Source organism: Lampetra fluviatilis, unplaced genomic scaffold, assembly GCF_964198595.1.
Source record: "Lampetra fluviatilis unplaced genomic scaffold, kcLamFluv1.1 SCAFFOLD_174, whole genome shotgun sequence".
Lineage (NCBI taxonomy): Eukaryota > Metazoa > Chordata > Hyperoartia > Petromyzontiformes > Petromyzontidae > Lampetra > Lampetra fluviatilis.
Genome location: NW_027620604.1, coordinates 65,215 through 92,731, shown reverse-complemented (window position 1 = coordinate 92,731; position 27,517 = coordinate 65,215). Strand labels below are relative to the sequence as shown.

Below are 27,517 nucleotides of genomic sequence, written 5' to 3'. Positions count from 1 at the left end.
TCGCTCACCCACTCACTCACCCACTCACCCACTCACCCACTCACTCACTCACTCGCTCACTCACTCACCCACTCACTCACCCACTCACCCACTCACCCACTCACTCACTCACTCGCTCACTCACTCACCCATTCACTCACCCACCCACTCACTCACCCACTCACTCACTCGCTCGCTCACTCACTCACTCACCCACTCGCTCACCCACTCACTCACTCACTCACTCGCTCACCCACTCACTCACTCACTCACCCACCCACTCGCTCACCCACTCACTCACCCACTCACTCACCCACTCACCCACTCACTCACCCACTCGCTCACCCACTCACTCACTCACTCACTTACCCACTCACTCACCCACTCACTCACTCACCCACTCACTCACCCATTCACTCACCCACTCACTCACTCACCCACTCACTCACTCGCTCACTCACTCACTCACTCACTCACCCACTCACCCACTCACCCACTCACCTACTCACCTACTCACCCACTCACTCACTCACCCACTCACTCACCCACTCACTCACTCACTCACCCATCCACTCACTCACTCACCCACCCACTCGCTCACCCACTCACTCACCCATTCACTCACCCACTCACTCACTCACTCACCCACTCACTCACTCACTCACTCACTCCACTCACTCACCCACTCACTCACCCACCCACTCACCCACTCACTCACTCGCTCACCCACTCACCCACTCACTCACCCACTCACCTACTCACTCACTCGCTCACTCACTCACCCACTCACCCACTCACTCACCCACTCACTCACTCGCTCACCCACTCACTCACCCACTCACCCACTCACTCACTCACTCACCCACTCACTCACTCACTCACCCACTCACTCACTCGCCCACTCACCCACTCACCTACTCACCCACTCACTCACTCACTCACCCACTCACTCACTCACCCACTCACTCACTCACTCACCCACTCACCCACTCACTCACTCACTCACCCACTCACTCACTCACTCACCCACTCACTCACTCACTCACTCACCCACTCACTCACTCACCCACTCACTCACTCACCCACCCACTCACTCACTCACTCACTCACTCGCCCACTCACCCACTCACCTACTCACCCACTCACTCACTCACTCACCCACTCACTCACTCACCCACTCACTCACTCACTCACCCACTCACTCACCCACTCACCCACCCATTCACTCACCCACTCACTCACTCACCCACTCACTCACTCACTCACTCACCCACTCACTCACTCACTCACCCACTCACTCGCTCACCCACTCGCTCACCCACTCGCTCACACTCTCACCCACTCGCTCACCCACTCACTCACTCACTCACCCACTCACTCACTCACTCACTCACCCACTCACTCACCCACTCACTCAATCGCTCACTCACTCACTCACTCACCCACTCACTCACCCACTCACTCACCCACTCACTCACTCACCCACTCACTCACTCGCTCACCCACTCGCTCACCCACTCGCTCACACTCTCACCCACTCGCTCACCCACTCACTCACTCACTCACCCATCCACTCACTCACTCACCCACCCACTCACCCACTCACCTACTCACCTACTCACCCACTCACTCACTCACCCACTCACTCGCTCACCCACTCGCTCACCCACTCGCTCACACTCTCACCCACTCGCTCACCCACTCACTCACTCACTCACCCATCCACTCACTCACTCACCCACCCACTCGCTCACCCACTCACTCACCCACTCGCTCACCCACTCACCCACTCACTCACCCACTCACCCACTCACCCACTCACTCACCCACTCACTCACTCGCTCACCCACTCACTCACCCACTCACTCACTCACTCACCTACTCACCCACTCACTCACCCACCTACTCACTCGCTCACCCACTCGCTCACACTCTCACCCACTCACTCACCCACTCACTCACCCACTCACTCACCCACTCACCCACTCACTCACCCATTCACTCACCCACTCACTCACCCACTCACTCACTCACTCACCCACTCACTCGCCCACTCACCCACTCACTCACTCACCCACTCACCCACTCACCTACTCACCTACTCACCCACTCACTCACTCGCTCACCCACTCGCTCACCCACTCGCTCACACTCTCACTCACCCACTCACTCACCCACTCACCTACTCACTCACCCACTCACTCACTCGCTCTCCCACTCACTCACCCACTCACTCACTCACCCACTCACTCAACCACTCACCCACTCACTCAACCACTTACTCACCCACTCACCCACTCACTCACCCACTCACTCAACCACCCACCCACTCACCCACTCACTCACCCACCCACTCACTCACCCACTCACCCACTCACTTACCCACTCACTCACTCTCCGCCTGTGTCTCTCTCCCCGTGTCTCTCTCTCTCCCCGTGTCTCTCTCCCCGTGTCTCTCCCCGTGTCTCTCTCCCCGTGTCTCTCTCCCCGTGTCTCTCTCCCCGTGTCTCTCTCCCCGTGTCTCTCTCCCCGTGTCTCTCCCCGTGTCTCTCTCCCCGTGTCTCTCTCCCCGTGTCTCTCTCCCCGTGTCTCTCTCCCCGTGTCTCTCTCCCCGTGTCTCTCTCTCCCCGTGTCTCTCTCTCCCCGTGTCTCCCTCCCCGTGTCTCTCACCCTGTGTCTCTCTTTCCCCGTGTCTCTCTCCCCGTGTCTCTCTCCCCGTGTCTCTCTCCCCGTGTCTCTCACCCCGTATCTCTCTCTCCCCGTGTCTCTCTCCCCGTGTCTCTCTCCCCGTGTCTCTCACCCCGTGTCTCTCTCTCCCCGTGTCTCTCTCTCCCCGTGTCTCTCTCCCCGTGTCTCTCTCCCCGTGTCTCTCTCCCCGTGTCTCTCTCCCCGTGTCTCTCACCCCGTATCTCTCTCTCCCCGTGTCTCTCTCCCCGTGTCTCTCTCCCCGTGTCTCTCTCCCCGTGTCTCTCTCCCCGTGTCTCTCTCCCCGTGTCTCTCTCTCCCCGTGTCTCTCTCTCCCCGTGTCTCTCTCTCCCCGTGTCTCTCTCTCCTCGTGTCTCTCTTTCCCCGTGTCTCTCTCCCCGTGTCTCTCTCTCCCCGTGTCTCTCTCTCCCCGTGTCTCTCTCTCCCCGTGTCTCTCTCCCCGTGTCTCTCTCTCCCCGTGTCTCTCTCTCCCCGTGTCTCTCTCTCCCCGTGTCTATCTTTCCCCGTGTCTCTCTCCCCGTGTCTCTCTCTCCCCGTGTCTCCCTCTCCCCGTGTCTCTCTCTCCCCGTGTCTCTCTCTTCCCGTGTCTCTCTCTCCCCGTGTCTCTCTCCCCGTGTCTCTCTCTCCCCGTGTCTCTCTCCCCGTGTCTCTCACCCCGTCTCTCTCTCCCCGTGTCTCTCTCTCCCCGTGTCTCTCTCCCCGTGTCTCTCTCTCCCCGTGTCTCTCTCTCCCCGTGTCTCTCTCTCCCCGTGTCTCTCTTTCCCCGTGTCTCTCTCCCCGTGTCTCTCTCTCCCCGTGTCTCTCTCCCCGTGTCTCTCTCCCCGTGTCTCTCACCCCGTATCTCTCTCTCCCCGTGTCTCTCTCTCCCCGTGTCTCTCTCCCCGTGTCTCTCACCCCGTCTCTCTCTCCCCGTGTCTCTCTCTCCCCGTGTCTCTCTCTCCCCGTGTCTCTCTCTCCCCGTGTCTCTCTCTCCCCGTGTCTCTCTCTCCCCGTGTCTCTCTCTCCCCGTGTCTCTCTCTCCCCGTGTCTCTCTTTCCCCGTGTCTCTCTCCCCGTGTCTCTCTCTCCCCGTGTCTCTCTCTCCCCGTGTCTCTCTCTCCCCGTGTCTCTCTCTCCCCGTGTCTCTCTCTCCCCGTGTCTCTCTCTCCCCGTGTCTCTCTCTCCCCGTGTCTCTCTCCCCGTGTCTCTCTCTCCCCGTGTCTCTCTCTCCCCGTGTCTCTCTCCCCGTGTCTCTCTCCCCGTGTCTCTCTCTCCCCGTGTCTCTCTCTTCCCGTGTCTCTCTCCCCGTGTCTCTCTCTCTCCCCGTGTCTCTCTCCCCGTGTCTCTCTCTCCCCGTGTCTCTCTCCCCGTGTCTCTCTCCCCGTGTCTCTCTCCCCGTGTCTCTCTCTCCCCGTGTCTCTCTCCCCGTGTCTCTCTCCCCGTGTCTCTCTCCCCGTGTCTCTCTCTCCCCGTGTCTCTCTCTCCCCGTGTCTCTCTCCCCGTGTCTCTCTCCCCGTGTCTCTCTCTCCCCGTGTCTCTCTCTCCCCGTGTCTCTCTCTCCCCGTGTCTCTCTCTCCCCGTGTCTCTCTCCCCGTGTCTCTCTCTCCCCGTGTCTCTCTCTCGCTGTGTCTCTCTCTCCCCGTGTCTCTCTCCCCGTGTCTCTCTCCCCGTGTCTCTCTCCCCGTGTCTCTCTCCCCGTGTGTCTCTCTCCCCGTGTCTCTCTCTCCCCGTGTCTCTCTCCCCGTGTCTCTCTCCCCGTGTCTCCCTCCCCGTGTCTCTCACCCCGTCTCTCTCTCCCCGTGTCTCTCTCCCCGTGTCTCTCTCCCCGTGTCTCTCTCCCCGTGTCTCTCTCCCCGTGTCTCTCTCCCCGTGTCTCTCTCCCCGTGTCTCTCTCCCCGTGTCTCCCTCCCCGTGTCTCTCACCCCGTCTCTCTCTCCCCGTGTCTCTCCCCGTCTCTCTCTCCCCGTGTCTCTCTCTCCCCGTGTCTCTCTCCCCGTGTCTCTCTCCCCGTGTCTCTCTCTCCCCGTGTCTCTCTCCCCGTGTCTCTCTCTCCCCGTCTCTCTCTCCCCGTCTCTCTCTCCCCGTGTCTCTCTCTCCCCGTGTCTCTCTCCCCGTGTCTCTCTTTCTCCCCGTCTCTCTCTCCTCGTGTCTCTCTCCCCGTGTCTCTCCCCGTGTCTCTCTCTCCCCGTGTCTCTCTCCCCGTGTCTCTCTCTCTCCCCGTGTCTCTGTGTCCCAGTGATGACAGGAAGGACGGATTGAAGTTCTACACAGACCCATCATATTTCTTTGACCTCTGGAGAGAGAAAATGCTGCAGGACACGGAGGATAAACGCAAGGAAAAGAGACGACAGAGGGTGAGTGGGTGGGTGAGTGAGTGGGTGAGTGAGTGGGTGGGTGAGTGGGTGGGTGAGTGGGTGGGTGAGTGAGTGAGTGAGTGGGTGGGTGAGTGGGTGGGTGAGTGGGTGGGTGGGTAGGTGAGTGGGTGAGTGAGTGAGTGGGTGAGTGGGTGAGTGGGTGAGTGAGTGAGTGGGTGAGTGGGTGAGTGAGTGGGTGAGTGGGTGGGTGAGTGAGTGGGTGAGTGAGTGGGTGAGTGGGTGAGTGAGTGGGTGAGTGGGTGAGTGGGTGAGTGAGTGAGTAAGTGAGTGAGTGAGTGGATGGGTTGGTGGGTGGGTGGGTGAGTGGGTGAGTGGGTGAGTGGGTGAGTGAGTGAGTGGATGGGTTGGTGGGTGGGTGGGTGGGTAGGTGAGTGGGTGGGTGGGTGGGTGGGTGAGTGAGTGGGTGAGTGGGTGAGCGAGTGAGTGAGTGGGTGGGTGAGTGGGTGAGTGAGTGAGTGGATGGGTTGGTGGGTGGGTGGGTGGGTAGGTGAGTGGGTGGGTGAGTGGGTGAGTGAGTGGGTGAGTGGATGGGTTGGTGGGTGGGTGGGTGAGTGAGTGGGTGAGTGGGTGAGTGAGTGGGTGAGTGAGTGGGTGAGTGGGTGAGTGGGTGAGTGAGTGAGTAAGTGAGTGAGTGAGTGGATGGGTTGGTGGGTGGGTGGGTGAGTGGGTGAGTGAGTGAGTGGTGGATGGTGGGTGGGTGGGTGGGTAGGTGAGTGGGTGGGTGGGTGGGTGAGTGGGTGAGTGAGTGGGTGAGTGGGTGAGTGGGTGAGTGAGTGAGTGAGTGGGGTGGGTGGGTGAGTGGGTGAGTGAGTGAGTGAGTGAGTGGATGGGTTGGTGGGTGGGTGGGTGGGTGGGTAGGTGAGTGGGTGGGTGAGTGGGTGAGTGAGTGGGTGAGTGGGTGAGTGAGTGAGTGGGTGGGTGAGTGAGTGGGTGGGTGAGTGGGTGAGTGAGTGAGTGAGTGGATGGGTTGGTGGGTGGGTGGGTGGGTGAGTGGGTGAGTGAGTGAGTGAGTGGATGGGTTGGTGGGTGAGTGGGTGGGTGGGTGAGTGAGTGGGTGAGTGAGTGGGGTGAGTGGGTGAGTGGGTGGGTGAGTGAGTGAGTGAGTGAGTGAGTGGGTGGGTGAGTGAGTGGGTGGGTGGGTGGGTGAGTGAGTGAGTGGATGGGTTGGTGGGTGGGTGGGTGGGTAGGTGAGTGGGTGGGTGGGTGGGTGAGTGGGTGAGTGAGTGGGTGAGTGGGTGAGTGAGTGAGTGAGTGGGTGAGTGGGTGGGTGGGTGAGTGAGTGAGTGAGTGGTGAGTGGGTGCGTGGGTGAGTGAGTGAGTGAGTGGGTGGGTGAGTGAGTGAGTGAGTGGGTGGGGTGTGAGTGAGTGAGTGGGTGGGTGGGTGGGTGGGTGAGTGAGTGAGTGAGTGGATGGGTTGGTGGGTGGGTGGGTGGGTAGGTGAGTGGGTGGGTGGGTGGGTGAGTGGGTGAGTGAGTGAGTGAGTGGGTGAGTGGGTGGGTGGGTGGGTGAGTGAGTGAGTGGGTGGTGGGTGAGTGAGTGAGTGAGTGGGTGAGTGGGTGGGTGAGTGGGTGAGTGAGTGGGTGAGTGGGTGGGTGGTGCGTGGGTGGGTGGGTAGGTAAGTGGGTGGGTGAGTGAGTGGGTGAGTGGGTGAGTGGTGGGTGAGTGGGTGAGTGGGTGAGTGAGTGAGTGGATGGGTGGTGGGTGGGTGGGTGGGTGGTGAGTGGGTGGGGTGGGTGAGGGTGAGTGGGTGGGTGAGTGAGTGGGTGTGTGGTGGTGAGTGGGTGGGTGGGTGAGTGGGTGAGTGAGTGAGTGAGTGAGTGGATGGGTTGGTGGGTGGGTGGGTGGGTGGGTGGTGAGTGGGTGGGTGGGTGGGTGGGTGGGTGAGTGTGGGAGTGAGTGAGTGGATGGGTGGTGGGTGGGTGTGGGGTGGTGGGTGGGTGGTGGGTGTGGGTGAGTGGGTGAGTGGGGTGAGTGGTGAGTGAGTGGGTGGTGAGTGGGTGAGTGGGTGAGTGGGTGGTGGGTGGGTGAGTGGGTGGGTGGGTGGTGAGTGGGTGGTGGGTGAGTGAGTGAGTGGGTGGGTGGTGGTGAGTGGGTGGGGTGAGTGAGTGAGTGAGTGGGGTGGGTGAGTGGGTGTGTGAGTGAGTGAGTGGATGGGTTGGTGGGTGGGTGGGTGGGTGAGTGAGTGGATGGGTTGGTGGGTGGGTGGGTGGGTGAGTGAGTGGATGGGTGGTGGGTGGGTGGGTGGGTGAGTGAGTGAGTGGATGGGTTGGTGGGTGGGTGGTGTGGGTGAGTGAGTGGGTGATTGGGGTGGGTGAGTGGGTGAGTGAGTGAGTGAGGTGGATGGGGTTGGTGGGTGAGTGAGTGGGTGATTGGGTGGGTGGTGGGTGAGTGAGTGAGTGAGTGGATGGGTTGGTGGGTGGGTGGGGTGGGTGAGTGAGTGGGTGATTGGGTGGGTGAGTGAGTGGGGTGAGTGGGTGGAGTGGGTGAGTGGGTGAGTGAGTGGGTGAGTGGGTGGGTGGGGTGAGTGAGTGAGGTGAGTGGGTGGGTGTGTGAGTGAGTGAGTGGATGGGTTGGTGGGTGGGTGGGTGGGTGAGTGAGTGGGTGATTGGGTGGGGTGGTGAGTGGGTGAGTGGGTGTGTGAGTGAGTGAGTGGGTGGGTGGGTGGGTGAGTGAGTGAGTGTGTGGGTGAGTGGGTGAGTGAGTGAGTGGTGGATGGGTTGGTGGGTGGGTGGGTAGGTGAGTGGGTGGGTGGGTGGGTGGGTGAGTGGTGGGGTGAGTGGGTGGGAGTGGGTGAGTGGTGAGTGGGTGGGTGGGTGGGTGGTGAGTGGGTGGTGAGTGGTGAGTGGAGTGGGTGGGTGGGTGGGTGAGTGGGTGAGTGAGTGAGTGGGTGGGTGGGTGAGTGGTGAGTGAGTGGGTGGGGGTGGGTGAGTGAGTGAGTGAGTGGTGGGTTGGTGGGTGGGTGGGTGGGTAGGTGAGTGGGTGGGTGGGTGAGTGGGTGAGTGAGTGGGTGAGTGGGTGAGTGAGTGAGTGAGTGAGTGGGTGGGTGAGTGGGTGAGTGAGTGAGTGAGTGAGTGGATGGGTTGGTGGGTGGGTGGGTGGGTAGGTGAGTGGGTGGGTGGGTGGGTGTGGTGGGGTGAGTGAGTGGGTGAGTGGGTGAGTGAGTGGGTGAGTGGGTGGGTGGGGTGAGTGTGTGAGTGGGTGGGTGAGTGAGTGAGTGGATGGGTTGGTGGGTGGGTGGGTGGGTGAGTGAGTGGATGATTGGGTGGGTGAGTCTCCCTCTCTGCCTCTCTGTCTGTGTGTGTGTCTGTGTCTGTGTGTGTGTGTCTGTGTGTCTGTGTGTGTGTCTGTGTGTGTGTCTGTGTGTGTGTGTGTGTCTGTGTGTGTGTGTGTGTCTGTGTGTGTGTGTGTCTGTGTGTGTGTGTGTGTCTGTGTGTGTGTGTGTCTGTGTGTGTGTGTGTGTGTCTGTGTGTGTGTGTGTCTGTGTGTGTGTGTGTGTGTCTGTGTGTATAAGTAGAAGAGGGTTGATGGAACGACCCGCGAAGTGAAGAAGGTTCGCAAAGCTCGCAACCGTCGCCAGGAGTGGAACCTCATGGCCTACGACATCGAGTTCCGCACCGCCACCGCCACCGCCACCACCGCCACCGCCACCACCGCCACCGCCACCACCACCGCCACCACCGCCACCACCGCCGTGGTGGTGCCGGGCGGTGGTGGTGGCGGTGGTGGTGGCGTGAGTCAGCAGCAGCTGCTGGGATCGTCGGATGGCTCCGTGTCTCCAGATACTCGGTGGGTGGTTGTGGTGGTGGTGGTGGTTGTGGTGCGGTGGTGGTGGTGGTGCGGTGGTGGTGGTTGTGGTGGTGGTGGTTGTGATGGTGGTGGTGGTTGTGATGGTGGTGGTGGTTGTGGTGCGGTGGTGGTGGTGGTTTAGGGGGAGGTGGTGGAGGTTGTGGTGGTTGTGGTGGTAGTGGTTGTTGTGGTGCAGTGGTGGTGGTGGTGCGGTGGTGGTGGTTGTGGTGGTGGTGGTTGTGATGTGGTGGTGGTTGTGATGCAGTGGTGGTGGTTGTGATGCGGTGGTGGTGGTGGTGGTTGTGGTGGTGGTGGTTGTGGTGTGGTGGTGGTGGTGGTTGTGGTGGTGGTGGTTGTGATGCGGTGGTGGTGGTGGTTGTGATGCGGTGGTGGTGGTGGTGGTTGTGGTTGTGGTGGTGGTTGTGGTGGTGGTGGTGGTTGTGGTTGTGGTGGTGGTGGTTGTGATGCGTTGGTGGTGGTGGTTGTGGTTGTGATGCGTTGGTGGTGGTGGTGGTGATGTGGTGGTGGTGGTGGTGCGGTGATGGAGAGATGGGCGGGAGAGATGTGTGCGTGTGTGTGCGCCGGGTGGCTAAAGCACAGCGAGTTGGCACAGTAGGGGGCACAGGTGGTGCATCAGCCAGTCATCTCGGTCATCTCGGTCAGTCGACCCGTGGCACCTGCTGGGTCTGCCCCGTGACCTCCTCCTCATGCACCTAGCCTGGCACAGCAGTCGACCCGTGGCACCTGCTGGGTCTGCCCCGTGACCTCCTCCTCATGCACCTAGCCTGGCACAGCAGTCGACCCGTGGCACCTGCTGGGTCTGTCACGTGACCTCCTGCTCATGCACCTAGCCTGGCACAGCAGTACAACCCATGGCACCTGCTGGGTCTGCCCCGTGACCTCCTCCTGCCAGCGGGCGTTCGACACTTCACGTGGCAGCCTCAAGGTGCACATGGCCTGGCACAAGCGTCGTGGTGACGTCACCGCCACTTAGTGGCGAATGGCGGTTGTTGTTGATGTGTCTGTGTGTTTGTGTGTGCGTGTCTCTGAGTGTGTCTCTGTGTGTGTGTCTCTGTGTGTCTCTGAGTGTGTCTGTGTGTCTCTGTGTGTGTCTGTGTGTCTCTGTGTGTGTGTCTCTGTGTGTCTCTGAGTGTGTCTGTGTGTCTCTGTGTGTGTGTCTCTGTGTGTCTCTGAGTGTGTCTGTGTGTCTGAGTGTGTCTGTGTGTCTCTGTGTGTGTGTCTCTGTGTGTCTTTGTGTGTCTCTGAGTGTGTCTGTGTGTCTCTGTGTGTCTCTGAGTGTGTCTGTGTGTCTCTGTGTGTGTGTCTCTGTGTGTCTCTGAGTGTGTCTGTGTGTCTCCGTGTGTGTGTCTCTGTGTGTCTCTGAGTGTGTCTGTGTGTCTCTGTGTGTGTGTCTCTGTGTGTCTCTGAGTGTGTCTGTGTGTCTCTGAGTGTGTCTGTGTGTCTCTGTGTGTGTGTCTCTGTGTGTCTCTGAGTGTGTCTGTGTGTCTCCGTGTGTGTGTCTCTGTGTGTCTCTGAGTGTGTCTGTGTGTCTCTGAGTGTGTCTGTGTGTCTCTGTGTGTGTGTCTCTGTGTGTCTCTGTGTGTCTCTGAGTGTGTCTGTGTGTCTCTGTGTGTCTGACTCTGTGTGTCTCTGAGTGTGTCTGTGTGTCTCTGTGTGTCTGACTCTGTGTGTCTCTGAGTGTGTCTGTGTGTCTCTGTGTGTGTGTCTCTGTGTGTCTGTGTGTGTGTCTCTGTGTGTCTCTGAGTGTGTCTGTGTGTCTCTGTGTGTCTGACTCTGTATGTCTCTGAGTGTGTGTGTCTCTGTGTGTGTCTGTGTGTCTCTGTGTGTGTGTCTCTGAGTGTGTCTGTGTGTCTCTGTGTGTGTGTCTCTGTGTGTGTGTCTCTGTGTGTCTCTGAGTGTGTCTGTGTGTCTCTGTGTGTGTGTCTCTGTGTGTCTCTGAGTGTGTCTGTGTGTCTTTGAGTGTGTCTGTGTGTCTCTGTGTGTCTGACTCTGTGTGTCTCTGAGTGTGTCTGTGTGTCTCTGTGTGTGTGTCTCTGTGTGTCTCTGAATGTGTCTGTGTGTCTTTGAGTGTGTCTGTGTGTCTCTGTGTGTCTGACTCTGTGTGTCTCTGTGTGTGTCTGTGTGTCTCTGTGTGTGTGTCTCTGAGTGTGTCTGTGTGTCTCGGTGTGTGTGTGTCTCTGTGTGTCTCTGAGTGTTTCTGTGTGTCTCTGTGTGTGTGTCTCTGTGTGTCTCTGAGTGTGTCTGTGTGTCTCTGTGTGTGTGTGTGTCTCTGTGTGTCTCTGAGTGTGTCTGTGTGTCTCTGTGTGTGTCTCTGTGTGTCTCTGAGTGTGTCTGTGTGTCTCTGTGTGTGTCTGTGTGTCTCTGTGTGTCTGACTCTGTGTGTCTCTGAGTGTGTCTGTGTGTCTCTGTGTGTGTCTGTGTGTCTCTGTGTGTGTGTGTCTCTGTGTGTCTCTGAGTGTGTCTGTGTGTCTCTGTGTGTGTCTCTGTGTGTCTCTGAGTGTGTCTGTGTGTCTCTGTGTGTGTGTGTGTCTCTGTGTGTCTCTGAGTGTGTCTGTGTGTCTCTGTGTGTGTCTGTGTGTGTCTGTGTGTCTCTGTGTGTGTGTCTCTGTGTGTCTCTGAGTGTGTCTGTGTGTCTCTGTGTGTGTGTCTCTGTGTGTCTCTGAGTGTGTCTGTGTGTCTCTGTGTGTGTGTCTCTGAGTGTGTCTGTGTGTCTCTGTGTGTGTCTCTGTGTGTGTGTCTCTGAGTGTGTCTGTGTGTCTCCGTGTGTATGTCTCTGTGTGTCTGTGTGTCTCTGTGTGTGTGTCTCTGTAGGTCTCATTGCTCTGATGTAGTTGATCATGCGTACATGGGCAGCCCCAACCACTCCTCACCATCACTCACCAACTACAACTCTGGTGAGCTCACCCACCCACTCACTCACCCACCCACCCACCCACTCACTCACCAACCCACTCACTCACCCACTCACCCACCCACCCACCCACTCACCACTCACCCACCCACTCACCCACCCACCTACCCACCCACTCACTCACCCACCCACCCACCCACCCACTCACCCACCCACTCACTCACTCACCCACTCACTCACCCACTCACTCACCCACTCACTCACTCACCCACCCACTCACCCACCCACCCACCCACTGACCCACCCACCCACCCACTCACTCACCCACCCACTCACCCACCCACTCACCCACCCACTCACTCACTCACTCACTCACCCACTCACTCACTCGCTCATCCACCCACCCACTCACCCACCCACTCACCCACCCACTCACCCACCCACTCACCCACCCACTCACTCACCCACTCACTCACTCACTCGCTTATCCACCCACCCACCCACTCACCCACTCACTCACCCACCCACCCACCCACTCACCCACTCACTCACCCACCCACCCACTCACCCACCCACTCACTCACTCACCCACCCACTCACTCACTCACCCACCCACTCACCCACCCACTTACCCACTCAACCACCCACTCACCCACCCACCCACTCACTCACTCACCCACCCACTCACTCACTCGCTCATCCACCCACCCACCCACTCACTCACCCACTCACCCACCCACTCACTCACTCACCCACTCACTCACTCACTCACCCACCCACTCACCCACCCACTTACCCACTCAACCACCCACTCACTCACCCACCCACTCACTCACCCACCCACTCACTCACCCACCCACTCACTCGCTCATCCACCCACCCACCCACCCACCACTCACCAACCCACTCACTCACCCACTCACCCACCCACTCACCCACCCACCCACCCACTCACCACTCACCCACCCACTCACCCACCCACCTACCCACCCACTCACCCACCCACTCACTCACCCACCCACCCACCCACCCACCCACTCACCCACCCACCCACTCACTCACTCACCCACCCACCCACCCACCCACCCACTCACTCACTCACCCACTCACCCACCCACTTACCCACTCAACCACCCACTCACTCACTCACCCACCCACCCACTCACAGCACCCACCCACCCACCCACTCACTCACTCACTCACTCACCCACTCACTCACTCACTCACTCACCCACTCACTCACTCATCCACTCACTCACCCACTCACTCACTCACTCACCCACCCACTCACTCGCTCACCCACCCACCCACTCACTCACCCACCCACTCACTCGCTCACCCACCCACCCACTCACGCACCCACCCACCCACTCACTCACCAACCCACTCACTCACCCACCCACCCACTCACTCACTCACTCACACACCCACCCACCCACTCACTCACCCACCCACCCACCCACTCACTCACTCACTCACTCACCCACCCACCCACTCACTCACCCACCCACTCACTCACCCACTTATCCACTCAACCACTCACTCACCCACCCATTCACTCACCCACCCACCCACTCACCCACCCACTCACTCACCCACCCACCCACTCACTCACCCACGCACCCACTCACCCATCCACTCACTCACCCACCCACCCACCCACCCACTCACTCACTCACTCACTCACTCACCCACCCACCCACCCACTCACCCACCCACCCACTCACTCACCCACTCACCCACCCACTCACCCACCCACTCACTGACCCACCCAATCACTCAACCACCCACTCACTCACCCACCCACCCACTCACTCACCCACCCACCCACCCACCCACCCACCCACCCACTCACTCACCCACTTATCCACTCAACCACTCACTCACCCACCCATTCACTCAGCCACCCACCCACCCACTCACCCACTCACTCACTCACCCACCCACTCACCACTCACCCACTCACCCACTCACCTACTCACCCACCCACCCACTCACCACTCACCCACCCACTCACCACTCACCCACCCACCCACTCACCACTCACCCACCCACCCACTCACTCACCACTCACCCACCTACTCACCACTCACCGACCCACTCACCCACCCACTCACTCACCACTCACCTACCCACCCACTCACCCACCCACTCACCCACCCACCTACCCACCCACTCACCCACTCACTCACCCACTCACTCACCTACCCACTCACCCACTCACCACTCACCCACCCACTCACCTACCCACCCACCCACTCACCACTCACCCACCCACTCACCCACCCACTCACCCACCCACTCACCCACCCCCCCACTCACCCACCCACCCACTCACCCACCCACTCACCCACCCACTCACCACTCACCCACCCACCCACTCACCCACCCACCCACCCACCCCCCCACTCACCCACTCACTCACCCACCCACCCACCCACTCACCCACCCACTCACCCACTCACCCACCCACTCACCCACCCACCCACCCACTCACCCACCCACCCACCCACCCACTCACCCACCCACTCACTCACTCACTCACTCACCCACCCCCCCACTCACCCACCCACCCACTCACCCACCCACTCACCCACCCACTCACCCACCCACTCACCACTCACCCACCCACCCACTCACCCACCCATCCACTCACCCACCCACCCACTCACCCACTCACCCACCCCCCCCACTCACCCACCCACCCACTCACCCACCCACTCACCCACCCACTCACCCACCCACTCACCACTCACCCACCCACCCACTCACCCACCCATCCACTCACCCACCCACCCACTCACCCACTCACCCACCCACCCACTCACCCACCCACCCACCACCACCCACCCACTCACCCACCCACCCACGCACTCACTCACGCACCCACTCACCACTCACTCACCCACCCACTCACCCACCCACTCACCACTCACCCACCCACTCACCCACCCACTCACCCACTCACCCACCCCACTCACCCACCCACGCACTCACTCACCACTCATCCACCCACTCACCCACCCACTCACCACTCACCCACCCACCCACTCACCCACCCACCCATTCACTCAATAACCACTCACCCACCCACGCACCCACTCACCACTCACTCACCCACCCACTCACCCACTCACCCACCCACCCATTCACTCACTCACCACTCACCCACCCACGCACCCACTCACTCACCCACCCACCCACTCACCCACCCACGCACTCACTCACCACTCACTCACCCACCCACTCACCCACCCACCCACTCACCACTCACCCACCCCCCCCTCTCTCCCTGTAGGTGCTGCGGGCTCTGCGTGCACCTACCACCACCCTCACCACCCTCACCACCCTCACCAACAGCACCAACAGCACCACCACCACCAGGCCCAGGGGGTGGGGGCCATCGTCATGGCAACCGCGGGGGGAGTCCCCCCCCACCCAGGGGCCCCTCCCCTGGAGATGGGAGGGGCTCCGAGTGGAGGAGGGGGGAGGGGCCTTGCCCCCTCCGGGGTTACCCATGGCAACGGGGGGGGAGGGGCCGTGATCCCCCGGCCCCAGCAGCCCCCACCCCCTCCCCCCCCGCCCCCTCCCCCACCACCCCCCCCACCCCCTCCCCCCCCTCCGGCCTCACCTGGAATGGGAGCTCCTCCGCTCGGAAGGTGAGGAGTGGTGGGTGAGTGGTGAGGAGTGGGTGGGTGGGTGGGTGGGTGGGTGAGTGGGTGGGTGGGTGAGTGGGTGGGTGGGTGGGTGAGTGGTGAGGAGTGGGTGGGTGGGTGGGTGAGTGAGTGAGTGGGTGGGTGGGTGAGTGAGTGGGTGGGTGGGTGAGTGGGTGAGTGAGTGAGTGAGTGAGTGGGTGGGTGGGTGAGTGAGTGGGTGAGTGAGTGGGTGGGTGGGTGGGTGGGTGAGTGAGTGAGTGTGTGGGTGAGTGGGTGAGTGAGTGGGTGAGTGAGTGGGTGGGTGGGTGGGTGGGGTGAGTGGGTGAGTGAGTGGGTGGGTGAGTGAGTGGGTGGGTGGGTGGGTGAGTGGGTGAGTGGGTGGGTGGGTGGGTGAGTGGGTGAGTGGGTGAGTGGGTGAGTGAGTGAGTGGGTGAGTGAGTGGGTGAGTGGGTGAGTGAGTGAGTGGGTGGGTGGGTGGGTGAGTGAGTGAGTGAGTGGGTGAGTGGGTGGGTGGGTGGGTGAGTGGGTGGGTGGGTGGGTGGGTGGGTGGGTGGGTGGGTGAGTGGGTGAGTGAGTGAGTGGGTGGGTGGGTGGGTGAGTGGGTGGGTGAGTGGGTGAGTGAGTGGGTGAGTGGGTGAGTGGGTGGGTGAGTGAGTGGGTGGGTGGGTGAGTGGGTGAGTGAGTGAGTGAGTGGGTGAGTGGGTGAGTGAGTGGGTGGGTGGGTGGGTGAGTGGGTGAGTGAGTGGGTGAGTGAGTGGGTGGGTGAGTGAGTGGGTGAGTGAGTGGGTGGGTGGGTGGGTGAGTGGGTGAGTGAGTGAGTGGGTGGGTGGGTGGGTGAGTGGGTGGGTGAGTGGGTGAGTGAGTGGGTGAGTGGGTGAGTGGGTGGGTGAGTGAGTGGGTGGGTGGGTGGGTGAGTGGGTGAGTGAGTGAGTGAGTGGGTGGGTGGGTGGGTGAGTGGGTGGGTGAGTGGGTGAGTGAGTGGGTGAGTGGGTGAGTGGGTGGGTGAGTGAGTGGGTGGGTGGGTGAGTGGGTGAGTGAGTGAGTGAGTGGGTGAGTGGGTGAGTGAGTTGGTGAGTGAGTGGGTGGGTGGGTGGGTGAGTGGGTGAGTGAGTGGGTGAGTGAGTGGGTGGGTGAGTGAGTGGGTGGGTGGGTGAGTGGGTGAGTGGGTGAGTGGGTGGGTGAGTGGGTGAGTGGGTGAGTGGGTGAGTGGGTGAGTGAGTGGGTGGGTGGGTGGGTGAGTGAGTGAGTGAGTGGGTGAGTGGGTGGGTGGGTGAGTGGGTGGGTGGGTGGGTGGGTGAGTGGGTGAGTGAGTGAGTGAGTGAGTGGGTGGGTGGGTGGGTGAGTGGGTGGGTGAGTGGGTGAGTGAGTGGGTGAGTGGGTGAGTGGGTGGGTGAGTGAGTGGGTGGGTGGGTGAGTGGGTGAGTGAGTGAGTGAGTGGGTGAGTGGGTGAGTGAGTGGGTGGGTGGGTGGGTGGGTGGGTGGGTGGGTGAGTGGGTGAGTGAGTGGGTGAGTGAGTGGGTGGGTGAGTGAGTGGGTGGGTGGGTGAGTGGGTGAGTGGGTGAGTGGGTGGGTGGGTGGGTGAGTGGGTGAGTGGGTGAGTGGGTGGGTGAGTGGGTGAGTGAGTGGGTGGGTGGGTGGGTGAGTGAGTGATTGAGTGGGTGAGTGGGTGGGTGAGTGAGTGGGTGAGTGAGTGAGTGGGTGAGTGGGTGAGTGGGTGGGTGGGTGGGTGAGTGGGTGGGTGGGTGGGTGGTGAGTGAGTGGGTGGGTGGGTGGGTGGGTGAGTGGGTGGTGGGTGGGTGGGTGAGTGGGTGAGTGAGTGGGTGAGTGAGTGGGTGAGTGAGTGGGGTGGGTGAGTGAGTGGGTGAGTGGGTGAGGGGTGAGTGAGTGGGTGGGTGAGTGGGTGAGTGAGTGAGTGAGTGGGTGGGTGGGTGGGTGAGTGGGTGAGTGAGTGGGTGGGTGGGTGAGTGGGTGGGTGGGTGGGTGAGTGGGTGAGTGGGTGAGTGAGTGAGTGGGTGGGTGAGTGGGTGAGTGAGTGAGTGGGTGGGTGGGTGAGGTGGGTGGGTGGGTGGGTGAGTGGGTGAGTGAGTGGGTGGGTGAGTGGGTGAGTGGGTGAGTGAGTGAGTGAGTGGGTGGGTGGGTGGGTGGGTGGGTGGGTGAGTGAGTGGGTGAGTGAGTGGGTGAGTGGGTGAGTGAGTGGGTGGGTGGGTGGGTGGGTGGGTGAGTGAGTGAGTGAGTGGGTGGGTGAGTGGGTGAGTGAGTGAGTGAGTGGGTGGGTGGGGTGGGTGGGTGAGTGGGTGAGTGGGTGAGTGAGTGAGTGAGTGTCTGAGTGAGTGTCTGAGTGAGTGAGTGAGTGTCTGAGTGAGTGTCTGAGTGAGTGTCTGAGTGAGTGTCTGAGTGAGTGAGTGATTAACACAAATTCCGCTTGTCTCTCCCCCAGCACCCCCGCTCTGTGCTGCGCAACCACCACCACCACCACCACAACCACCCACCCCCTCCACCACCACCCACCACCACCACCACCTCCACCACCACCACCCACCACCACCACCACCACGGCCGCTCTCATCCCCTCGGCTCACACGGCTTTCGTCAGCGCCTCCTCATCTCTGGCCGTGTCCCAGCAGGCGGCACCACCGCCACCACCGCCACCACCGCCGCCACCGCCGCCACCACCGCCACCACCGCCACCACAGTCCGTTCGCCACCACCGCCACCACCGTCCCGGCCTCCTCCTCCTCCTCGGTGGCTTCGGTGAATCTCGGCACGCCGGCGAGGCGTCCAGGGGGTGGCGACGGTGGTGGCGGTGGCGGTGGTGGTGGTGGTGGCGTGGGCGGAGAGCAGCAGTTGCCGTCGGTGAGCGACGCTCGGAGCGATCTGCTGGCCGCCATCCGCATGGGTGAGTGGGTGGGTTGGTGGGTGGGTGGGTGATTGGGTGGGTGGGTGGGTGGGTGAGTGGGTGGGTGAGTGGGTGGGTGGGTGGAAGGGTTGGTGAGTGGGTGGGTGGGTTGGTGAGTGGGGTGGGTGGGTGAGTGGGTGGGTGGGTGGGTGAGTGAGTGGGTGAGTGAGTGGGTGGGTGGGTGGGTGGGTGAGTGGGTGGGTGGGTGGTTGAGTGAGTGAGTGGGTGGGTGGGTGGGTGGGTGGGTGGGTGGGTGAGTGGGTGGGTGGGTGGGTTGGTGAGTGGGTGGGTGGGTTGGTGAGTGGGTGGTTGGGTGAGTGGGTGGGTTGGTGAGTGGGTGAGTGAGTGGGTGGGTGGGTGGGTGGGTGGGTGAGTGGGTGAGTGGGTGGGTGGGTTGGTGGGTGGGTGGCTGAGTGGGTGAGTGGGTGGGTGGGTGAGTGGGTGGGTGGGTGAGTGGGTGAGTGAGTGGGTGGGTGGGTGGGTGGCTGAGTGGGTGAGTGGGTGGGTGAGTGGGTGGGTGGGTGAGTGGGTGGGTGGGTGGGTGGTTGAGTGAATGGGTGAGTGGGTGAGTGAGTGGGTGGGTGGGTGGGTGGGTGGGTGGCTGAGTGGGTGAGTGGGTGAGTGGGTGGGTGGGTTGGTGAGTGGGTGGTTGGGTGAGTGGGTGGGTGGGTGAGTGGGTGAGTGAGTGGGTGGGTGGGTGGGTGAGTGGGTGAGTGAGTGGGTGAGTGAGTGGGTTAGTAAGTGGTTGAGTGAGTGGGTGGGTGAGTGGGTGAGTGGGTGAGTTGGTGGGTGGGTGAGTGGGTGGGTGGGTTGGTGGGTGGGTGGCTGAGTGGGTGAGTTGGTGGGTGGGTGAGTGGGTGGGTGGGTGGGTGGGTGAGTGGGTGAGTGAGTGGGTGGGTGGGTGGGTGAGTGGGTGGGTTGGTGAGTGCGTGGGTGGGTGGGTGGGTGAGTGGGTGGGTGGGTGGGTGAGTGGGTGGGTGGGTTGGTGAGTGGGTGGGTGGGTGAGTGGGTGGGTGGGTGGGTGGGTGGGTGAGTGGGTGGGTGAGTGGGTGAGTGAGTGGGTTAGTAAGTGGCTGAGTGAGTGAGTGGGTGGGTGAGTGGGTGGGTGGGTTGGTGGGTTGGTGGGTGGGTGGCTGAGTGGGTGGGTGGGTGAGTGGGTGGGTGGGTGAGTGGGTGGGTGGGTTGGTGGGTGGGTTGGTGGGTGGGTGAGTAGGTGGGTGGGTGGGTGAGTGGGTCGGTGGGTGGGTGGGTGGGTGGGTGAGTGGGTGGGTGGGTTGGTGGGTGGGTGGGTGGGTGGGTGGGTGAGTGAGTGGGTGAGTGGGTGGGTGGGTGAGTTAGTGGGTGAGTGGGTGGGTGGGTGAGTGGGTGGGTGGGTGAGTGGGTGGGTGAGTGGGTGAGTGAGTGGGTGGGTGAGTGGGTGGGTGGGTGAGTGAGTGAGTGAGTGGGTGGGTGAGTGAGTGGGTGGGTGGGTGGGTTGGTGAGTGGGTGGGTGGGTGAGTGGGTGGGTGGGTGAGTGGGTTGGTGAGTGGGTGCGTGGGTGAGTGGGTGGGTGGGTGGGTGGGTTGGTGGGTGGGTGGGTGGGTGAGTGAGTGGGTGGGTGGGTGGGTGAGTGAGTGGGTGGGTTGGTGAGTGGGTAGGGTGGGTAGGGTGGTGGGTGAGTGGGTGGGTGTGGGTGAGTGAGTGGGTGAGTGAGTGGGTGGGTTGGTGAGTGGGTAGGGTGGTGGGTGGGTGGGTGGGTTGGTGAGTGGGTAAGTGGGTGGGTGAGTGGGTGGGTGAGTGGGTGGGTTGGTGAGTGGGTGGGTGAGTGGGTGGGTGTGGGTGAGTGGGTGGGTGGGTGGGTTGGTGAGTGGGTAAGTGGGTGGGTGAGTGGGTGGGTGAGTGGGTGGGTGGGTGAGTGGGTGGGTGGGTGGGTGAGTGGGTGAGTGGGTGGGTGGGTGGGTGGGTGAGTGGGTGGGTGGGTGAGTGGGTGGGTGGGTGGGTGGGTGAGTGGGTGAGTGGGTGGGTGAGTGGGTGGGTTGGTGGGTGAGTGAGATGTTGATCTGGTGAGCGAGCTGGTGAGCGTCTCTCTCTTCCAGGCATCCAACTGCGCAAGGTTCAGGAGCTGCGTGAGTTGGAGGCTCACCGCAGAGACCCCGGTGGCAACGACGTCGCCACCATCCTGAGCCGGCGCATCGCGGTGGAGTACAGCGACTCAGACGACGACTCCGAGTTGGACAATGACGAGTGGTCCGACTGAGTAGAGAGACGCTACAGGCGGAGATAGACAGACGCTACGGGACAGGCGGAGAGAGAGAGAGACGCTACAGGCGGGGAGAGAGAAAGACGCTACGGTCGGGGAATGACGGGACAGGCGGAGAGAGATTGACGGACATGGAGACAGGCAGACGCTACAGCCGGAGATAGACAGACACTACGGTCGGGGAGTGACGGGACAGGCGGAGATAGACAGACACTACGGTCGGGGAGTGACACTACAGCCGGAGAGAGACAGACACTACGGTCGTGGAGTGACGGGACAGGCGGAGATAGACAGACACTACGGTCGGGGAGTGACGGGACAGGCGAAGATAGACAGACACTACGGTCGTGGAGTGACGGGACAGGCGGAGATAGACAGACACTACGGTCGGGGAGTGACACTACAGGCGGAGAGAGACAGACACTACGGTCGTGGAGTGACGGGACAGGCGGAGATAGACAGTCACTACGGTCGGGGAGTGACACTACAGGCGGAGAGAGGCTGACGCTACAGCCGGAGATAGACAGATACTACAGTCGGGGAGTGACGGGACAGGCGGAGAGAGAGACGCTACAGCCGGAGATAGACATACTACAGTCGGGGAGTGACACTACAGGCGGAGATAGACAGACACTACAGTCGGGGAGTGACACTACAGGCGGAGAGAGGCTGACGCTACAGCCGGAGATAGACAGATACCACTATAGGGGAGTGACGGGACAGGCGGAGAGAGACTGACGGACGTGGAGACAGACAGGTAGACACTAACCCCTCTCCCGTCTAACCCCGCTAACACTGCAGACGCCGTTGTTGTTGATGTGTCGTCGTTATCGCTCTTTGTGGCGCGGCCGGAACACATTTAGGTTTCGTTAGTTGCTGCGTCGTCGGCGTCACTGTCGGGCGTTCACGCCGAGACCAGATGTCGCACCCCTCGCCCCCTTGAACGCGAGTCAGGCCTAGAACAACAAACATGACTTCGGGTTTCCTCCTCTCTGCCTCGGGCCCAGGGAAGCCTGGCTCTCTAGGCCCAGGGAAGCCTGGCTCTCTAGGCCCAGGAAAGCCTGGCTCTCTAGGCCTTAGGCCTAGGAAAGCCTGGCTCTCTAGGCCCAGGGAAGCCTGGCTCTCTAGGCCCAGGGAAGCCTGGCTCTCTAGGCCTTAGGCCTAGGAAAGCCTGGCTCTCTAGGCCCAGGAAAGCCTGGCTCTCTAGGCCCAGGAAAGCCAGGCTCTCTAGACCCAGGCCTAGGAAAGCCTGGCTCTCTAGGCCCATGAAAGCCTGGCTCTCTAGGCCTTAGGCCTAGGAAAGCCTGGCTCTCTAGGCCCAGGAAAGCCTGGCTCTCTAGGCCTTAGGCCTAGGAAAGCCTGGCTCTCTAGGCCCATGAAAGCCTGGCTCTCTAGGCCTTAGGCCTAGGAAAGCCTGGCTCTCTAGGCCCAGGAAAGCCAGGCTCTCTAGGCCTTAGGCCTAGGAAAGCCTGGCTCTCTAGGCCCAGGAAAGCCAGGCTCTCTAGGCCTTAGGCCTAGGAAAGCCTGGCTCTCTAGGCCCATGAAAGCCTGGCTCTCTAGGCCTTAGGCCTAGGAAAGCCTGGCTCTCTAGGCCCAGGAAAGCCAGGCTCTCTAGGCCTTAGGCCTAGGAAAGCCTGGCTCTCTAGGCCCATGAAAGCCTGGCTCTCTAGGCCTTAGGCCTCGGAAAGCCTGGCTCTCTAGGCCCAGGAAAGCCAGGCTCTCTAGGCCTTAGGCCTAGGAAAGCCTGGCTCTCTAGGCCCAGGAAAGCCAGGCTCTCTAGGCCTTAGGCCTAGGAAAGCCTGGCTCTCTAGGCCCATGAAAGCCTGGCTCTCTAGGCCCAGGCCTAGGAAAGCCAGGCTCTCTAGGCCTTAGGCCTAGGAAAGCCTGGCTCTCTAGGACCATGAAAGCCTGCCTCTCTAGGCCCAGGCCTAGGAAAGCCTGTCTCTCTAGGCCTGGCTCTCTCGATTATCCTCGCAAAGTCTTCGCTGGCTATGGCCGCGTTTCTCTAGGCCACTTGATGTTATTAATTGTCAATAGTTCACATCGGCGGTGATTGTGTAGCGTCACCGTAAGCCGTTGGCGCGTGGGGATCGTCTGCTCGCTACTACTGACAGCCCCTTGCCCCTGCAGCCCTGCTAGAGGCTACCTGGGGGAGTTTTGCCTGTGTAGTTGTTGTCGTGTGTGCTGATTGTCGCGGGCCGTTTGGCAGCTTAATGGAGCCCCCCCCCCTCTCTTAGCGACTGTGAAGATAATTAATTATAAAAAAAATAACAATTTGTGTAGTGCCCAGCACTGTAGTTACCTCGGTACAGTGCGGGACAGTAGTTACCTCGGTACAGTGCGGGACAGTAGATGCCTCGGTACAGTGCGGGACAGTAGATGCCTCGGTACAGTGCGGGACAGTAGATGCCTCGGTACAGTGCGGGACAGTAGTTACCTCGGTACAGTGCGGGACAGTAGATGCCTCGGTACAGTGCGGGACAGTAGTTACCTTGGTACGGTGTGGGACAGTAGTTACCTCGGTACAGTGCGGGACAGTAGTTACCTCGGTACAGTGCGGGACAGTAGTTACCTCGGTACAGTGCGGGGCAGTAGTTACCTCGGTACAGTGCGGGGCAGTAGTTCACCAGAGGTACAGTGCGGGACAGTAGTTGCCTCGGTACAGTGAGGCGCGGTAGTTAACCTGAGGTACAGTGTGGTACAGTGGTTAGCCCGCTGTACAGTGCGGGACAATAGTTTACCCACGGTACAGTGCGTTAGCTGTGGTTGCCTAGGAAACACCGCGCTGGAGTGGTTAACCTGTTACTGTGCGGTCCGGTGGTTAACTTTGGTACAGTACACTTCGGTACGGCGTGGCACAGTGGTTACCTTGGTTACCTTGGTACAGTGTGGCGTGGTGTACAGTGGGGCGTTGCCAAGGCACCTGATGAGGTCGTAACCATGGCAACAGGGCGGGTAACCATGGCGATATACACTGGAAAAGCAACATTAACATGGCAACGCATGAACAGATTGGTAACCATGGTAACATACTGGTTTCCGTGGTTACGTGCTGGTTGTTGCCGCTGGTTGCCATGGTGATGGGTCCGGGTGTATGATCAGTATCTTGACTGTAGCCCGGCGACAACCACCACCACAACTACCACAACTACAACTACAACCATCACAACATCAACCACCACCACTACAACAACTACAACCACAACCACTACAACTACAATCACAACCACAACAACTACAATCACAACCACAACTACAATCACCACCACAGCAACCACAACAACTACAACCACAACAACTACCACCACCACTATAACTAAAACAACTACAATCACCACAACAACTACAATCACTACAACTACAATCACCACCACAACAACTACAATCACCACTACAACAACTACAATCACAACCACTACAACTACAATCACAACCACAACAACTACAATCACAACAACTACAATCACCACCACAACAACTACAATCACCACCACAACAACTACAATCACAACAATTACAATCACAACAACTACAATCACAACCACTACAACTACAATCACCACCACAACAACTACAATCACCACCACAACAACTACAATCACCACAACAACTACAATCACAACAACTACAATCACAACCACTACAACTACAATCACCACCACAACAACTACAATCACCACCACAACAACTACAATCACAACAACAACTACAATCACAACAACTACAATCACCACAACAACTACAATCACCACAACAACTACAATCACCACCACAACAACTACAATCACAACAACAACTACAATCACAACAACTACAATCACAACCACTACAACTACAATCACAACCACAACAACTACAATCACAACAACAACTACAATCACAACAACTACAATCACAACCACTACAACTACAATCACAACCACAACAACTACAATCACCACCACAACAACTACAATCACCACAACAACTACAATCACAACAACTACAATCACAACTACAACAACTACAATCACCACAACAACTACAATCACAACAACTACAATCACCACCACAACAACTACAATCACCACAACAACAACTACAATCACTACAACAACTACAATCACAATCACAACAACTACAATCACCACAACAACTACAATCACAACAACTACAATCACAACTACAACAACTACAATCACCACAACAACTACAATCACAACAACTACAATCACCACCACAACAACTACAATCACCACAACAACAACTACAATCACTACAACAACTACAATCACAATCACAACAACTACAATCACCACCACAACCACCACAACAACTACAATCACAACAACTACAATCACAACTACAACAACTACAATCACCACAACAACTACAATCACAACAACTACAATCACCACCACAACAACTACAATCACCACAACAACAACTACAATCACTACAACAACTACAATCACAATCACAACAACTACAATCACAACCACAACCACCACCACTATAACTAAAACAACTACAACCACCACCAGTAGTTGTGGTGGTGGTTGTAGTGGTTGTGGTCGTTGTTGTGGTGGTGGTTGTGATGTGAGTGTTATGGTGGCTGCAGCTTGTTATTGTGTTTGAAGTAGTTGTGGTTGTTGCAATAGTTGTGGTTGTAGTTGTGGTTGCAGTAGTTGTGGTTGTTGTAGTTGTGGTTGTTGCAATAGTTGTGGTTGTAGTTGTGGTTGCAGTAGTTGTGGTTGTAGTTGTGGCTGTTGTAGTTGTGGTTGTTGCAATAGTTGTTGTAGTGGTCGTGGTGTAGTTGTGGCTGTTGTAGTTGTGGTTGTTGCAATAGTTGTGGTTGTAGTTGTGGTTGCAGTAGTTGTGGTGTAGTTGTGGTTGTTGCAATAGTTGTGGTGTAGTTGTGGTTGCAGTAGTTGTGGTGTAGTTGTGGTTGCAGTAGTTGTGGTGTAGTTGTGGTTGTTGCAATAGTTGTGGTGTAGTTGTGGTTGTTGCAGTAGTTGTGGTGTAGTTGTGGTTGTTGCAATAGTTGTGGTTGTAGTTGTGGTTGTTGCAGTAGTTGTGGTTGTTGCAATAGTTGTGGTTGTAGTTGTGGTTGTAGTAGTTGTGTAGTTGTGGTTGTTGCAATAGTTGTGGTGTAGTTGTAGTAGTTGTGTAGTTGTGGTTGTAGTTGTGGTTGTAGTTGTGGTTGTAGTCAAATAAAATTAAGTAAAAATAAAATATTGAACGCTCAAGTTTCTGTAATTGTTACACACACACAGACAAAGCTCCCCCAGGTGGCCTCTAGCAGGCTGTAGGGGCAAGTGCTGTTACACACACACAGACAAAGCTCCCCCAGGTGGCCTCTAGCAGGCTGTAGGGGCAAGTGCTGTTACACACACAGACAAAGCTCCCCCAGGTAGCCTCTAGCAGGCTGTAGGGGCAAGTGCTGTTACACACACACACAGACAAAGCTCCCCCAGGTGGCCTCTAGCAGGCTGTAGGGGCAAGTGCTGTTACACACACAGACAAAGCTACCCCAGGTAGCCTCTAGCAAGGCTCTAGGGTCAAGTGCTGTTACACACACACAGACAAAGCTCCCCCAGGTAGCCTCTAGCAAGGCTCTAGGGTCAAGTGCTGTTACACACACACAGACAAAGCTCCCCCAGGTAGCCTCTAGCAAGGCTCTAGGGTCAAGTGCTGTTACACACAGACAAAGCTACCCCAGGTAGCCTCTAGCAGGCTGTAGGGGCAAGTGCTGTTACACACACACAGACAAAGCTCCCCCGTGTAGCCTCTAGCAGGCTGTAGGGGCAAGTGCTGTTACACACAGACACAGACAAAGCTCCCCCAGGTAGCCTCTAGCAGGCTGTAGGGGCAAGTGCTGTTACACACAGACACAGACAAAGCTCCCCCAGGTAGCCTCTAGCAGGCTGTAGGGGCAAGTGCTGTTACACACACACAGACAAAGCTCCCCCAGGTAGCCTCTAGCAGGCTGTAGGGGCAAGTGCTGTTACACACACACAGACAAAGCTCCCCCAGGTAGCCTCTAGCAGGCTGTAGGGGCAAGTGCTGTTACACACAGACAAAGCTCCCCCAGGTAGCCTCTAGCAGGCTGTAGGGGCAAGTGCTGTTACACACACACAGACAAAGCTCCCCCAGGTAGCCTCTAGCAGGCTGTAGGGGCAAGTGCTGTTACACACACACAGACAAAGCTCCCCCAGGTAGCCTCTAGCAGGCTGTAGGGGCAAGTGCTGTTACACACACACAGACAAAGCTCCCCCAGGTAGCCTCTAGCAGGCTGTAGGGGCAAGTGCTGTTACACACACAGACAAAGCTCCCCCGTGTAGCCTCTAGCAGGCTGTAGGGGCAAGTGCTGTTACACACACACAGACAAAGCTCCCCCAGGTAGCCTCTAGCAGGGCTGTAGGGGCAAGTGCTGTTACACACACAGACAAAGCTCCCCCGGGTAGCCTCTAGCAGGCTGTAGGGGCAAGTGCTGTTACACACACACAGACAAAGCTCCCCCAGGTAGCCTCTAGCAGGCTGTAGGGGCAAGTGCTGTTACACACACAGGAGTTGGTGGGTGGAATTGGTGGGGGGAGTTGGTGGGTGGAGTTGGTGGGGGGAATTGGTGGGGGGAGTTGGTGGGTGGAGTTGGTGGGTGGAGTTGGTGGGTGGAATTGGTGGGGGGAGTTGGTGGGTGGAATTGGTGGGGGGAGTTGGTGGGTGGAGTTGGTGGGGGGAATTGGTGGGGGGAGTTGGTGGGTGGAGTTGGTGGGTGGAGTTGGTGGGTGGAATTGGTGGGTGGAGTTGGTGGGTGGAGTTGGTGGGTGGAATTGGTGGGGGGAGTTGGTGGGTGGAGTTGGTGGGTGGAGTTGGTGGGTGGAATTGGTGGGGGGAGTTTGTGGGTGGAGTTGGTGGGTGGAGTTGGTGGGTAAAATTGGTGGGGGGAGTTTGTGGGTGGAGTTGGTGGGGGGAGTTGGTGGGTGGAATTGGTGGGTGGAGTTGGTGGGGGGAGTTGGTGGGTGGAGTTGGTGGGTGGAGTTGGTGGGGG

The 27,517-nt window shown here is 59.1% G+C and overlaps 1 protein-coding gene across 1 annotated transcript in view; it reads left to right on the top strand.

Annotated features, from left to right (window-relative positions):
- Positions 1-25,701, top strand: part of LOC144954133 (actin-binding protein WASF3-like) — a 31,605-nt gene extending 5,904 nt beyond the window's left edge. The window contains 7 exon segments of the mRNA XM_078884695.1: positions 4,900-5,017; positions 8,553-8,824; positions 11,657-11,739; positions 14,995-15,355; positions 17,790-18,123; positions 18,125-18,248; positions 20,324-25,701. Of these exon segments, the coding sequence (XP_078740821.1) occupies positions 4,900-5,017; positions 8,553-8,824; positions 11,657-11,739; positions 14,995-15,355; positions 17,790-18,123; positions 18,125-18,248; positions 20,324-20,484 (1,453 nt within the window). The 3' untranslated portion in view covers positions 20,485-25,701.
- The last annotated feature ends 1,816 nt before the right edge of the window (positions 25,702-27,517 follow it).